Source organism: Mustela putorius, unplaced genomic scaffold (assembly GCF_011764305.1).
Source record: "Mustela putorius furo isolate JIRA1106 unplaced genomic scaffold, ASM1176430v1.1 tig00000129_pilon_pilon_pilon, whole genome shotgun sequence".
In the NCBI taxonomy this organism is placed as follows: domain Eukaryota; kingdom Metazoa; phylum Chordata; class Mammalia; order Carnivora; family Mustelidae; genus Mustela; species Mustela putorius.
Genome location: NW_025421290.1, coordinates 12,625,283 through 12,641,487, shown reverse-complemented (window position 1 = coordinate 12,641,487; position 16,205 = coordinate 12,625,283). Strand labels below are relative to the sequence as shown.

At 37.5% G+C, this 16,205-nt stretch overlaps 1 protein-coding gene and 1 non-coding gene across 12 annotated transcripts in view; one reads left to right on the top strand and one right to left on the bottom strand.

The window, feature by feature from the left end:
• Positions 1–307: 307 nt before the first annotated feature.
• KIAA0586 (KIAA0586 ortholog) overlaps positions 308–16,205 on the bottom strand; it is a 147,621-nt gene continuing 131,723 nt past the window's right edge. For 10 of the 11 annotated variants that reach the window (XM_013056607.2, XM_013056626.2, XM_013056592.2 and 7 more), the window contains one exon: positions 308–2,634. In XM_013056607.2, coding sequence (XP_012912061.1) covers positions 2,483–2,634 — 152 coding nt within the window. In that variant the 3' untranslated portion in view covers positions 308–2,482. The remainder of the gene's footprint in view (positions 2,635–16,205) is intronic. The other variant, XM_045069997.1, reaches the window with a different exon arrangement.
• Positions 13,513–13,585, top strand: TRNAK-CUU. Its single transcript has one exon. It is a non-coding gene; the product is annotated as a tRNA-Lys (tRNA).

Here is a 16,205-nt window from a genome sequence, read left to right as displayed (position 1 = left end):
AGCAATAAAACTGATCTAAATATATATTTAGCATTTAAGAAGCAAAATTAAGAGACCAGGAATAGGTAAGGGATAAGAAATACACTGACCTAATCATCTTTTAAAAATGGAAACATTCATGTAGGAGTCTATTAATGTGCACAAAAGGCAAATTTGCTTTAGGAACATTTTGAATACCTGCTATCCTGATGTTAAGACATGTAAGCCAAGCAATATTCACAGCCTTGATCTTCACATGTTTGTAGCACGTTTCCTAAATAGTTCATTCTAGAAGTTGAAATTATTAAATGAGGTTTCTTAAAACTTGTAACATCAAAAATGCCATTTAATTTATTTTACACACACAATTTATTCCAAAAGGATTTGAGGTGGTTGGCGGGGGAATACATACAGGAGTAGCCCTGGCCAGAAATCCCATCAAACAAAATACTGATGAGCAGACAAAAAAAAAAAGTACCCCCCCCCCAGAAAAGTTTAAGCAAATGAGGAGTGGAATAAATCAAAGCTTATACTTCTACCCTAAAATTAGCAAAGGTGAGTTTCCTACAGTTGGTGGGGGTGGGGGGAGAAACGACCAATACCTTTAAAAAATGCTTTTGCTAAAATTAAGAAACATCCTTCTCAGAAAGCAGCAGCTGTGAAAATGAGAAACCAAGGTGTCCTGTCCAAAATGAAGCAGCGTTCCCCCTAGCTAGAGATTTGTAGATGAACATCAAATACCAAGTATGATACAGAGAATAGCATTTTTCTTCTACTTGTTTCATGGGAACGATTACAAGCAGAGCTGTCCAAAAAGCAATACCAAAGAAAAATGGGTTCTAAAGTGAAACCTAAAGCATTTCAGTTACAGAATATCCGAGAAGCTGGAGGAGCTGACATAGGAAGAAATGTGCGTGGAAGGCTGACACCTCTCCATAGGTTTTTGCAGCTTCTGTCTCTAGTGAGAAGACATCCTCAGACTCTTCCAGAATTCCCCAGGCAGTGGGCCCTACTAGAAGCTTAAGGAATTCTACATTGCTCTTGAGAAATTTTTAACTTCGGAAGTATATTTTAACCACCTGGGAAGGTCTTTTTTCTTTTTTAATACCAATGGCCAGGCCCTATCACAGATCAGTGAGGTCAGCGTCCCAGAGAATGGAACAGAGGCGTTTTTAAAGCTCCCAGAGACTCTAATGTGCAGCCAAGGTTGAGACACACCAAGGAACCCAGGCAAATGCTGAAAAAAGTCAAGGACGAGTATAGTGACTGTGTGTTTGAACTTCAGTTATGACAGGAAAATATGTTCAGGGAGATGAGGCATTTTTGTTTATGTTTAAGTTTTTGTTTTGTTTTGTTGCTAATTCTAGGCTACCCTACTTCTCACTGGGCTTACCCTCTGGTGTAAGATGCTTCAGTTCCTCAAGATGATGACACCTACCATTAACTGAGCTCTTATCTGGTGCCAGGCACTGTGCTGAGCATCACCCCCAACATTATCGATAATCCTCATTATCCTGCAAAACAAGTATTAAACCCACCTGCCCAGGCAGCCATGAAGAAGGGGCTTATCTGCTCTCATCACAGAGCAAGAAGGTGAAGCAAGTGAAACTAGAATTTCAGTTATGCTTTGGTTTTCTTTCAATTTTATGTGTTTATGTTTCGAAAGGTAATTTAGTCACATTTCACAGATTTGTAAAGTATAAATGTTTATAAGGCATACATGGAAGGTATAAAAAAATTAACCTCACTTAATTTTTTCCATCACATTGAAGTTCAAATACATAGTGGCTTCAGTCATCCTTGACTCCTATCACCTAGCCACTTGGTCCTCCTTCCCAGAAACAAGTTAGCAGTTTCCTGTTTATCCTTCCAAATACATTCAACGTGTCATTAAGCAAATGTATGTATGTATGTGTACGTGTGTGTACATACCACACATTTGGATTCCCCTCCCCACTGCACATGATGGGAGCTATTTTGCCCCCAGTTTTTTTTTTTCACTTTAACGATATTTCTCAGAGACAATTCCACATCAACATGTAAACATTTTACAATTCTTTTTTTACTACATAGTACTCCATTATACAGATATGCCACAACTTTTTTAGTCAGTCCCTTATTGACAGACATTAGATTGCTGCCAATTATTTGTTGTTACCAAAAAATTCGGAATGAATAGCCTTGAGCAACATCGTTTCATAACTACAGATAATTATATTCATAGAATACATTCTTACATGTCAAAAGTCATGCCCTTTCCACTACGCCAAGCTGCCTCAGGATTCTAAAAAATAATTCAGACTCACAATGATTCATATTTAAATTATTTTATTTAAAAATTTTACCTAAATACCCAAATTGTGTTTTTAAATTTAATAAGAAATTAGAAATTGTTTTTCAGAATATGCTCAAAACACCAAATAGTTTGAGACATGGTTTTATGCTTGAGAAAAATGATTTCAAAACCAGTGGCACAAACACTATGCTGGCTCCGACTTCCCTTTCAGAAGGTATCTGCTCCTGAAGAGTCCGTGTCCCCCTGGACGGTGCTGATGCTCAGAGACTGAGAATAGTCCTCCAGCTTCACTGAGGGCAGCGTCACAGACATCTTGGTGGGTGACGTCTGCGAAACAAAAAGTGGTACCGCTTTACCGCCTGCAAAAAGGAGAAACACATTCAGCTAAACAAGCATATCCTGAGTATTTAGATGCTATAAGCTTTCTTGATTAATATCAGGCGAGGGCATCCAAACAAGGATTGCATGAGATCATTTCTTTCCTCAAGGAGCTCAGAACTTCTCAGAGATAACATACACCTTCCTCCTTTCTTCTCACTCCCCTAGACAATTATGGACAACATTTTAAAAGTAGGTTATGATCTATTTACACTCCCCTCCCCAACATTCGTTTGTTGAAATCTTAATGCCTGATGTGATAGTATTAGGAAGTGGGGACTTTGGGAGGTGCTTAGGTCATCGGAGGGGAGCCCTCATGAATGGGATTTCTAGAAGAGGTCTTCCACAGAGTTTTTTACCCCCTTCCACCATGTAAACACTCAGTGGAAAAAAAGAAGAAAAAAAAAGACAGTGAGAAGGCGATGGCTGTGAACCAGGAAGAGGAGATTTATTTTGATTTCTCCAGAAGTGTGAGGAATAAAATTTCTGTTGTTTATAAGCCACCCAGTCAGCAGTATTTTGTTACGGTAGCCTGAATGGATTAAGATGATACCCAAGTGCCAAATGGACTAAGATGATACCTAAGATGTACCCAAGTTGTGGTACAATTGATAAATGCCAGGGAAGACCAGGTAGGGGTCAGAATCTAGTCTCTTGGAACCCAGACTTACCCTCTTACTCACTATATGTATGACCTCAGCAAATTGCTTCACCACTCAAAATTTCAGTCCTTCCATGTTAAATGGGTTACTAGTACCTACCTTGCTGAGTGTAATGAGGACAAAATAGTATCGGTAAAGAGCCTGACAACAGAGCTGAGCACTTAGCAAGTGCTTGAAAACTCAGAGCTACCAGTACCACTAACCAGTACTATTTAGTATAGTACTAGCGCTACTATCATTACGATTACCATCAAGTAAATAGCTAAGTCTAATTTTAAAAAAACACACTGGAACAGCCCTAAAATAAGGATTTGCTACTAAGTTACAAAAAGAATGTGACTTTTAAAAAAAAGTGATATGAACCATGTGAAAATCATCTGAGGTCAAAGGTTGCCAAGGCACTTTGTTTACCCTTTTTCCTACTCCTACAAAATGAACGCTCACCTCAGGATCATGTCATTAATGCTCGTTTCTGAGTGCGTAAGAGTGCTGTGCTATTAGTTAACAGAACTGATAGAAGGGAAACAAGGTTAAAGGAAAAAAGTAATAATAAAGTCATCATTCAAATAACATTGACATTTGACTTTGGAAAGTACTTTTTTTCTGTAAAACAGACTTTTCTTCATGACTGCTACATTTAACCAAATACAGAAAAAAAAAAAAAAATCTCCACTCCACGGACTGAGAGTAGTGGGAGGCAATAAAGAAGCCAGCCCATGGCAGAGGAGACAGTCTGGATGAAGAATTCATTAATATGTTAAACATAAATCCAGAGTTGACCATAAATGTAATCTATCTGCCTCTACCCTAACTCACTTCTTTAAGTTTAAAGCACACCATCTAAGAACATGAAGAATGCCAACTTGCTATTATTTAAGACACAAAAAACCCTGTTTCAGATTTCATGGCTTTACTATATATACATAAAAACAACTTATCTTTAATAATCTTAAAGAGATTTCTGAGTCAAGAGCCATAGTAATTTTTCTAAAACTCCCTTATATTTTTCAAGTAGTGTTCACAGTAATAAAGTGGAATTCTCCACTACATTTTATAGGGACTACGGTAAAAGACATTTTCAGAAATTTCAGTGATGATTTAATCACAACTGTCCAAGATAATCGGAGTATTTGTAAAAGCCAAACTCCTTCACATTAGGAAGTCTTACAAAGACTTAATATTATACCATTCCTTTTTGTTATTTGTGTTAATTTCAGTTTTTAATATAAAGGAGGGACAGAGAATAAGAATTGGCAACATTATAGCAACATCACAAATTATAATACCACAGTATAATCTTCTAAGAAGAAAACAAGCCTTATGTCAATTTGAATAGAATAAATATTTTAAATAAGGAGAGGCTTTTTGAAATTTAGTTCTGTCAGGATATGATAAATATTAAAATGAAGACACAATAAGAACTGCTTTAAAAAAAGATCTTTATAGGACATAAGCATTACTTAAATGTTCTGTCATTTTACAAAGTCATGATTCAGAGCACACAAAATAACCAGGAAAAGTATCCAAGATCAAAGCTTACTTCATCAATAAAGTAAAAACAAATATAAAGTATAACCAACGCCAAGAGCAAAATTAATCTTCAACCCATAAAAGCTCAATGTCACCTTCCCCTACTAAGTAAAGGAATGGGAAAAATTCCAATTTTTTCCATTCCTTTACTTAGTTGCCTATCTGTCAAAACCCTACTGATACCAGATATTCTTTTTTCTGTTACGTCACAAAACTGCTTTACATGTACCTTTCTTTTCTACTATGTGCACTAAATTACTGAGTAAATTGCTCAATGATGTAACAAGAGCTATAACTTTTTTTGGCTCTCAAAGATATTTGCAAGTCTCAGGGAACATATTAAATTCAATCGCTGCAAAGTTATGCTATTTCTCATAGTTAATGCCTTCTACTTACACAGCAATTCATAATTGCAAAAATCTTTCCCCATCATCTTACCTCATCCTGACAGTAAGTCTGGGAGACAGAGAAGGCCACTGAGGCAAATGGACAATAAAGTGGGCTCTTCCAAAGCCTACTCTCACCAACTAAACATCCCTACAAGCCCACGGTTCTGAGAGATTCACAGATGAAGAAGAAATTGTCCTCATCCTCAAGAAGCACAGAAGCTAGAGGCAGAGACAGATGTGTACAGCAATAGTTAGTTAGTGACAAGGAAGTTAAAATGACATAGAATAAATGAAACAAGATGTGATCAGGAGGGAGACAAACCATAAGTGACTCTTAATCTCACAAAACAAACTGAGGGTTGTTGTGGGGAGGGGGTTTGGGAGAGGCGGGTGGGGTTATGGACATTGGGGAGGGTATGTGCTATGGTGAGTGCTGTGAAGTGTGTAAACCTGGCGATTCACAGACCTGTACCCCTGGGGATAAAAATACATTATATGTTATAAAAAAAGTTTTAAAATTAATAAATTTAAAAAAAAAAGTGAGTAAGTAACACACAAAAAAATGACATGGAAGTAGCAGATGAAGTAGGATTTCAAGGATGTGGAAGGTGATGAAGGAAAACACCAACAAAATAAAGTCAATTTGAAGTCAGTACTTTTTTTTTTTTTTAAGTCAGTATGTTAAAGGAACTCTGTTCTGAAATCAAAGTACTAATTGGATTGAAGGAATGGTGAGAGAGAAGGCTGTAAAGGAAGGTAAGGGTCAAGTTCTGTAAACAACGATGAGTCACAAGATTCTGAACAGAGGCGTGGATGACCAAATATATTTTAGAAGAGAGAATTCAAACAGCTGTGTGCAAAATAAGGAGAGACAAGGGAGATCTATGGAAATCGTCCACTCAAGAACTGATGATCCTTGCCACTGGAAGTAGATTCAAGGTTTTGGCGGAAGACTCCCAACTTATAATTAAGTATGGTCCTGAAATTACAGGGTTAGTTGACTGATTAGGCAGTAATTAGAACACAAACCAGCCTGAGGCTATGGGGTTATAAAGAGGTGTGGAGATACTGGGATCAGTTACATACCTGATGAGCGTGAATGCCTACAAGATATGTGAATGGACTTCTCCAGCAAGCAACTGGAATCAAAGGTGTCAGAGATCATCAGGTGGTTTTAAAGAGAGAATTAGCAGTCATCTATATAGATACAATAATTAAAGTAATGAGAACAATGATAACCTAGGGAGAGAAAATAGACTGAGAAGAGAAATGATGACAAAAATCTGAGGAAGGACAAAGAAAGGTGAATGAAGAGAAAATAACAAAAAACAAAAGGGAAATATCAGAGAGATACATAGGAAGAGACCGAAGAGTCACATGAGGTAACAGATGATTTAAAAAAAAAAGTCTCGTATAATTCATCTACTTAATTCAAAACTGGAAGCAATGAGACATCTCACTGTCTTCTGCACTATAGCAAGTATCTCCATGACTCAAATTAAAAAAAAAAAAAATGGGTAAGATAAATTCCATTCATGTATTAAGCAATAGTAGAGGCAGGTAAGGAAAGGAGCAGTAATGATGTTTCAAGCTCAAGTCCCTTTATGATGGGCCAAGTCTACGGTCCAAATGAGATCTGCTGTCCAGTCACTTGGGAACAGTCCCATCCAAACTGTTAGAGTGAGGCTTCTGGAATAAGGCAGAGCAGAGCTCATCCATCTATCCATCCAACAAATATCAACTGAGCAACTACTATGTGCCAAGCACTGTTCCAGACTCTGGGGATATCAGCAATGAAGAGAACAAAGGCTCTATCCCATGGCCATCATAGTCCAACTGAGTGTAGGGTAGATGACACACACGTAAGGAAACAAACATAATATGTCAGGAGGAGATACGTGCTATAAAGAAAAATAGGTAATGGGTAAGAAGGATAGTGAGTGATAAGAGATTTTAGGAAAGTTATGTAACTTCTGCACACCCTAGTTTCCTCATCCTTAAAATAAAGATAAGAGTACATTTCCCAGGAGCTTTTATGCGAATTAAAAGGGATAATGCATATGCAGTGTTTTGCCTAGTGCTGGCACACAGAAAGCACTCACAATAGATCAGCTCTTCCTTGTAGGTAACTGGAAAGGAACTATCCCAAGAGGTAATGACCCTCAGGATGGGCTGCAAAAGGTAGTCTGCTTTAGAGAGGATAAGAATGTTTCACTGAAATGCACTGAGAAAAAGAAAAAAAAAAAACAAAACCACAGTTCTAGAAGGCCTCCAAATAGTTATGCTATTTTAACTCAAGTAATTATGTTTTAATTAAGCCAATAAAATGCACCATTTTATCCAAAGGTGTTTGTAAATGTGCATCTGGGGAAGACATTGACTTTATTTTGAACAGTAATTTTGAACTTTAAATAAGGACTTTGTAGACTGTGAACATTAAAAAAAAAAAAAAAAAAATCAGGCAAATAAGTGTTACCAGGCAAAAAGAGTCACCTTCATATCCAGTTTTGGTCCTTATAGAGTTTAATTTTTTTTTTTAAGGTAAAAGACACTATGTCTTAATAAATCATCATTAAAGCAAACATAAATTTTCTGCCTATATTAAATGTAGTTTGATGTTTTTAAAGTTTGACTTTTTAAATTTCCATAGTCATGTCGTTACTCTATGATGTAATTGTTTCAACAGCTGTTTTCAGAGCTTTTTTTTTAAGAGACTACTCCTTGATTCCATGGGTTTGCAGTACATCATTTAACTTGGCTACATTTAAGCTGGGATGCCATTGAGTCAGACCATGTATTTCAAGCTTCCTAACACATATTTAAATACCTCTTTTAGATGTTTGAAATTCAATTTTTTTTTTTTTTTTTGCTTTAAAGGTATTTAAAATTCATGAAGAAATTTTACATTTGATGTTGGATTTTTAAGACTAAGGAACAGAAATGTTAAACTAACTTATTCTAAGGAAGACAAGTAATAATATAGGATTTTTAATGTCCATTTAGATTTTGCCCATAAATTTTATGTATGTTTCTAAAAATATGCATAACTTTGTAAAAGTTTTTTGGGTTTAGATAATGCATTTCATCAGGAGGTTTCAGATTCTGACCCTAATCCTCAAACACTTGGTAACTCATTATTCTATCTCTGTTATTTGCAAACTGAGAGGAATCCAAACAAAGCATTCTCTCCTCAAACAACATGAGACAAGCAGAGAACAGAAAAAAACATTTCCTCGATAGCTTCACAGAAGAGTACAGCATCTCCAACTCTTCATTCAGATTAAGTAAAACATGAGGCACAATGATATGTACCAACTTCTGGCATTCTTCTAGGAGTGGATGAAAAGATAGTTGAGTGACTTTAAATAGCTTGGATTTGGGTTTTTCTACGTGAAAATAAAGGCTGGTTTCTTATAAATAACAAATTAAAAAATAAAGTCTAAAAGGAAACAAATGTAATCGTCTTGAATCCACATGAAGGATCTTAACCCAGGGCATACGGATGAATGGCCAGGGATCTGTGAATGCCCTGGAAAAGTCTGCATATTATTTTAATGTGAGTTCAGTTCGGGAGGGAGACAGATGGCCATAGCTTTCAGTGCTCTAGATAGTCTGCGGGCCCCCAAATATTTCAGAATCACTGGCTTAAAAGATAACCCAGCCCCATGTGCAAGTGAGTCACATCCTTTGAGCTGTCCTTCCAGCAGTGGTGAAATACAGGAATTCCTGTCCTGTCAACTGTGGATGCCTCATTCTCTCCGAAAGTGATTTGGTAATTTGCACTTACCAAACTGCATTGTGATTATTTGTTGATGTGTCTGTCACTTGCTCTAAACAAGATACTCCGTTAAGAGCCTGGACTGGGACTTGGGAGTCTTTGCTGTCTGACTAGGACAGCAGGTACACAGGAAGTATCCGTGACCTTATCATCTCAATTGTTATTTGCTTGGGGGTCTGTTCTGTTAACTCAATGCTGTAGGAGGGCCATGACTTCATCTTATTTACCTCCGCATTCTACAAAGTTGTAGCACAACGGTGAGCACACAGTGGGCCTTGAAACGGCTGCTGAACTGGACTGATTTGCTTATACCTCAAGAGTCTGTGGATTCTCGCAGCTAACAGCCTGCTTAGATTCTCGCTGACCAGATCCTGTCTTTAAAATCAGCTCTGAGTTCCAGCTACGCAGTTGGCTTCCCAGCTGTCTGTGGAAATGTTACAAGGATTTCAGCTGTATTTTATGGAGTTCTTGAAGCATTTTTCCTGTCCACCCTGGGCTCATCTACTCTTGCTTTAATTCCTTGTTTAAGCAGCTGCTAAACTACCCTGATGTATTCAATTCTCCTCACATACTTAACCCCACTCCCTCTGCAGATTTTGCAACATCATAGCTTCAGTGTTTGAGGACAAATACTACAAGTCTTGATGAAGAAGGTGCCTAGTCATTTCTGTCAAGTACAGAATGCAATATTTTATTTACCTCTACTTCCCAGATTAGTTACTATTAAATGTTTCCTTCCTTTCATGTTGAAAAGGGTGATTTAAAATGTTACTATAGTCTCATTCCAAAATGTGTTTTAGACCTATAAATCTTACTGTGTTTTTTAAGTTTACTATTGCTTCTGTTTTTAAAATGAGTTGACAAATGCTTATTTTGAAATGTATAATTTAGGATAAAAATAAAGCAGTTCCTATAGATAGAATAAATGTATTGGCACCTGTAAAAACAACTCCAATTCTTTTTCTTCTAAAAAGCAATAGTTAATGTGAAAGGTTTGTTTCTTCTTATGCCAGGTTCCAGCTGCTTCACTTTGTTTAAAACTGACTTCAAAGTTTAAACACTGTCCTGTCCCAACAAATAACCTCCCCCAGATGGAATTATCTTGAGTACTATCCTCAGTGCTCTGAACACCACACCTGCACCCTTTTAATTCAACATTTTATAAACTTTCCAAAGGGAAATGAAACATTTTTTTCTCTCCCCTGAGTTACACTTTTTGGAGGGTTGGAGTTTAGTGCATGGAGTTCTATTAGCTGGGTGAGTTTATAGGTATTTAGAAAAATTTAAAAAGCACAATTAGTCTCTCTACTGTGCTGATTATTATCAAAGAAATTATAAGAAAATGAATAGCTCCAAGTTCAACTTTTTTTTTTTTTAAATAGTTTCCATGCCCAATATGGGGCTTGAACTCACAACCCTGAGATCAAGAGTTGCATGCTCTACTGAATGAGCCAGCCAGGTGCCTCTCAACAACTTTTAAAGTAAAAATCTTTACATGTACAAACAGACACGAGTTACAGATCAGGCTCTGTTTGTGTCCGATCCATATCACCTGAAGAAGCTATGTTGAGATTTTGTTTTTCATAAGAAAATCAGTTATGCCTAGAAATAACCATGATTCATTCCTATTCACTAAAAAGAACGCAAACTACATGCACTCCCACAATCACTCTCATAAAACCAAGTAAACAGAAGCCTGATCTAATGACCTTAATAAAAAGGAAGTTAAACAGCTGAATTTTAATGACTATCCATGGAAAAATACTTTATCCAATGTTTAGGCATCTAAAATTAAGGAAAGGGGGAAACAAAGAATCACTAGAAAATTTGCAACCTGTGTTAAATAAAAGAAACTCACGGACCATTTCTTCCAAGGTTAAAAGCTCTCACAGATTCTCTTACTTAAGGATTTAATCATTAAAAGAAGTGTAGAATCTACCTTCACCCTGGGCCAGACAGCGGCATATTGCCCAAGACAATCTGTGTGAAGCAACCAATAAAGTTGTCAGAGAGCACAGAAGAGTACTACACTATCAAACCAACACCACATTTTAATATTAAGACGGAATAGACTGGGGAAAACCTCCTTCTGGCTAGGGAATGATGAAGTAGAGAAAAGTTAACTGAAGAGAGAAACCTGTAGCAAGTGTGGTTCTCCAGCCAGCAGGATACCCTGGGCACCGGAAGCGTGTGCTCATGTTAATGGCACGCTCTTAATCTGTGCTCTGACATGCAGTCAGTCAATAACTGTCAATATCTGTTGTTTCAAACAAATTCTTCAGGCAGAACAATTTGGAAAAAATGTAGAGGATGGTAGAATCAGTATTTTCTGATTTCCTCTAAAATAAAAATCAGACTTCTTTCAAGTTTCTCTTATTTCAGAAAAATGTCAGGTGGATTTGGAAGAATATACATGACTTGGAGCATTAAATTATTCATTTAACTGAGCAACAGGTTCTCACTGGTGACAAAGTTTCATGTTAAACTATTGTCATTATACTCTTGGATACCTAAAAATGAAATACGTTAAAGAATTAGATACAATTAGATTAATGACGGAAAAGGCTTAAAAAGAACAGCTTTAGAAGAAAACATAGTTTTCTAAAGGTAAGATGGGGGGGCAAATACAAGTTACTTACCATATACCGACAATCTGCAAATAGACCAAAATTAAACATCCAAACCTAATACTGTTTTTTAAAAAAATCTTTTGAAATGGATTCAAAGCACTTACTATCACGTTACTATATGAGACATTATCTCTGTTCACTTCCTACTCTGCCTCTAAGTTTCTGAGAGTTAGAGAAGGAAAGGTTCCTGTTTGGCCCACTGCAGCTGTCTCTCCCACTCTACACAGCACATATAGTGCAAAGGTGGACACAACAGCATCAATCAGTTCTACCACTGAGGCCTGTTCCACCCAAGAACCTTTTTTGGTGAGTGGGGAGGGGAGCAAGTAAAATTAAGTGGCAGTTTGACAAACCATAAGTGACTCCTAATCTCACAAAACAAACTGAGGGTTGCTGGGGGGAGGGGGTTTGGGAGAAGGGGGTGGGATTATGGACATTGGGGAGGGTATGTGCTTTGGTGAGTGCTGTGAAGTGTGTAAACCTGGTGATTCACAGACCTGTACCCCTGGGGATAAAAATATATGTTTATAAAAAAAAAATTTAAAAAAAAATTAAGTGGCAGTTTGCTCAGAAATGATTGCTTCCAAGCCCAGAATTTAAACATATCTATTGTGCTACATTAAGAAACAAAGCAATGTCATCCCCTTTCATATTAAACAGAAAAGGGTGGAAACTAAGAAAAGAAGAAGAAAACTTACCTTAGGTCTAGCTAGGATTCAATTAAAAAAAATTTTTTATGTGTCCATCATTATTATATGAGGTGTTGTGAAGACCACAAAGAATAAGACATTGTCTTAATCCTCTTTAATTGTAAAGCTAAAACTAACACAGAGCAGACTGACAGCAGTGAGCACATCTTCCAATTAATGCTCCTGTTCTGCCTCAAATATAAGAGAGTTTAAAGACTAAGAATTAATTGAGCTCTCTGCCTCTTAGCATCATACCACTTCTAGCTGTTCATGTTTCCATCCTGGAACCCGAATTCTTCTTCTATTCTTGGTAATTTCTCTTGGCCTCTTCTTGATCTATTGCCTTCTTTCTTTATCCTCTTTAGAAGGTGTGATATATTGTATCTGGCTGGCTTTGGAGAAAGGAGCTGTGAAACCTTTTCTAAACCAGTGATTTTTCAACAGAGGGTTGGGGTAGAGAGAGGGGAAAGTCTGAATCACTTTTGGGGTTTTTTCAAACTAACCAGGGCTCCCTTCCAATCTGATAGGCTCACACTCCAAAGGGGATGTATCCCCCAATGGGACCTGCTGCTATAATGAAACACTCTTCTAAATTCATAATGACCTAAATGGGAATTTTATATACTACATTTTCTTTGGAATAAAAAAGGAGCATGTTTTCTCTAATATTCAGATTTTTTGCTTAATAAAGGCATTTTCTTTTTTCTTTTTTTTTATTTGACAGACAGATCACAAGTAGGCAGAGAGGCAGGCAGAGAGAGAGAGAGAGAGGAGGAAGCAGGCTCCCTGCTTAGCAGAAAGCCCCATGCGGGGCTTGATCCCAGGACCCTGAGCCGAAAGCAGAGGCTTTAACCTCTGAGCCACCCAGGCGCCCAATAAAAGCATTTTCTTGAAACTTCCAAAAACAATGGCTTTAAAAAAACACAATGGCTTATTTCTGCTTTATTAAAACAATGATTTTTAACTCAAAAAATGACAACAATTTCATTACTCCAAACCAAAGCATACTTTAGTCATCTCTTTATATGCAACAAAGCTGCTTTATTAGAAAACCATCTAAATTGAAATAATATGCTAAATCTGTTAGTATTATTAAGATGTGCTTTTTCAATAAGCCATTTCATAGGCTGAAATGATTTACTGCAATGCTGGATCTTCATAAAGGAGAACAAAATAGGGGCACCCAACTGGCTCAGTTGGTAAAGCATGTGACTCTTGATCTCATGGTTATGAGTTCAAGCCCCATGTTGGGTGTAGAGATTACTCAAAGATAGAATCTAAAAACAAAAGGTTTCCCCTCCATCATCCTTCCTTATTTTCCCTAAGATGCCTAAAATTCAGTCCTTTATGTATGGTGGCTCAAGAAATATCCAGGTGACCAATGCTTCTGAACCATTTTATCAAATGGATATACCACTCTGTGATCTTGTATAGGAAAAAACACCCACGTTTTTCCATTCATTCTACACCGTACTATGTAAGATGACAAAAAGTTGCAAGTAATTGACAACCAGACACTATGTTAGAGAGACATCTGAAAGTTTACAGTTAAGAGCACAGACTTGGAAGCTAAACTGCCCAATGTAAATCACAGTGCCAACAGAAATTATACGTAAATAACTTAGAGCAGTACCTACATTTATTATTCAAAAATGGTAGTTTTATTATTTTGTAGCTTGTGATTATTTTCCAACTTCTCCCAATTCAAAAAAATTCTTCTTGTTAGGCAATCTTTTCAAAATATTTTTGGACAGGGAGACTTTTTGTTGAAAAGAAGAAGAAGTACTGCACCCATATGACCAACAGAGAGCTACAGGGGGTCTCAGAGATCATCTTATCCTTACTAATAAGGAAGGCAAGATTCAGAAAAGTTCACTGACAAATCAATGTGACATATTAATAGTAGGGACTAAAGCCCATAGCAAACAGTTATTTCCCTACCTCCCAACTTTTTCAGACTCTTCTACACTAGGATATGTCTTCAGATACTGAGACCTATAAGAACAATCAGAAATTATCTGTTCTACTTCTTAAAAAATTATCAAGGAAGGAAATACAGTGTAATGTAAAGACTACAGCCTTTGCTTTCAAAGTTGGACTACATTTGATTCCCAGCTCTGTCATGTACTAGCTACGTATCCTTGGGCAAAGTATGTAACCTCATTGAGCCTCAGGTTTCTCAAATAGAAAATGAGAATATTATCATCTACCTAGTTGGGTTATTATGGATCTTAGCAAAGTATATCACATATAAGATATATGAGATGGTATAATATATAATTATTAATACATATATTATATATAATATACAGAGATGGTAGCTCTTATGTGTTGTTGATGTTATTATAAATATAAACAAAACTCTACCAAAGAGAGATTCTTGATTTCTGTAATAATTTCTCCTAACAATAAAATAAAATAAGCCACTATCTCAATATTAGAGTTGTCTATTGTCATTTACTCCTGTAACAAACAGCTAGCTCATAATTCACACTTGCTGGGGAGGGGGGGGGGTTTCCTGAAAGGGTGAGTACTGTACTCTAAAGGTGAGAATTAAAGCAGCAAAAACAACTTATACCCTGACCAACATGATTTAAAAACTGCTTATCAAGCTTGTTGACTCTTATATTTCCTTATCCTACTGCTCAAAATTGAAGAAACGAGAGGCTTCTGGGAAGATGGCAGACTAGGACGACCCCGGGCTCACCTCTTGCCAGGTGGGCACCTAGAGAACACCCACATCAGCATATAGAGCCCAGAAACCAACCAGAAAACTGGTAGAACAGACACTCTGCAGCCCGGCATAGACAAGAGGCCACAGCGAAGCAGACCCACCCCTCTGATTGCTCTTGACAAGATCCCAATCAAAGCAGTGCCACAAGCCTGGCAGTGTGTGTGCAGCCCAGACAAGGGCTAGCATCACCCCAAAGTGAGTCCTGCTCCAGGGAGAGGAGAGGATAACCACACACCAGTCTGACTGTGAGTCCAGCAGTGGGCTGGGGGGAGGCAGATGTTCTGACTTCAGGCCCCACCCACCAACAAAACCTTCTCAGGGAATAAACAGGGAAAGTGCCACAGTTTGGTGCTACTGCATCTCTGACAAACACCTGGTCTGACTCAATTCAAGCCCAAGGCAGCTCCAGATCAGCCTATTGACACCAAAGGCGACAGACTCTGCCCACAGGCAGACAGCCATTGAAGGCTAGACTGAAGGCAAACTATAGCTCCATCACAATGGAAGGACACCCCTGTAGCAACACACATAGGAGACCCCTGAAGCATCATTCTCTGGTGAAAAGGAGATATTGCACTACACAATCTCTTCCTCATAAAGCCACTGCTTTCATGTGTGGGAGATGTAGCTGACTTTCCTAACACACAGAAACAGACACAACAATAGACAAAATGAGGAGACAGAGGAATATGTCCCAAATGAAAGAGCAGAAAAAATCAGAGCAAGAGACCTAAATAAAATGGAGATAAGTGATATGTCTGATAGAGAATTTAAAGTAATGCTCATAAACATACTCATTAGAAATGAGAAAACAGTGCAGGACCTCTTTGAAGACCCTCCACCAAGAGATAGGAGACTTAAAAAAGAACCAATTAGAGATACTGGACTCACTAAATGGAAATAAAAATAGACCACCTGGAATAAACAGCAAACAAGACGATACAGAAGAAGAGATCAGCCACCTGGAGGACAGAGTAATGGAAAGTAATCAAGCTGAGCAGATGAGAGGAGAAAAACTACACAAAATGAGAATATACCTAGGGAACTCAGCAACACGGTCAAGAATAACAGTCACATGATGGGGATCCCAGAAGGAGAAGAGCAAGAAAAGGGGGCAGAAGATTTCTCTGAAGAAATAAT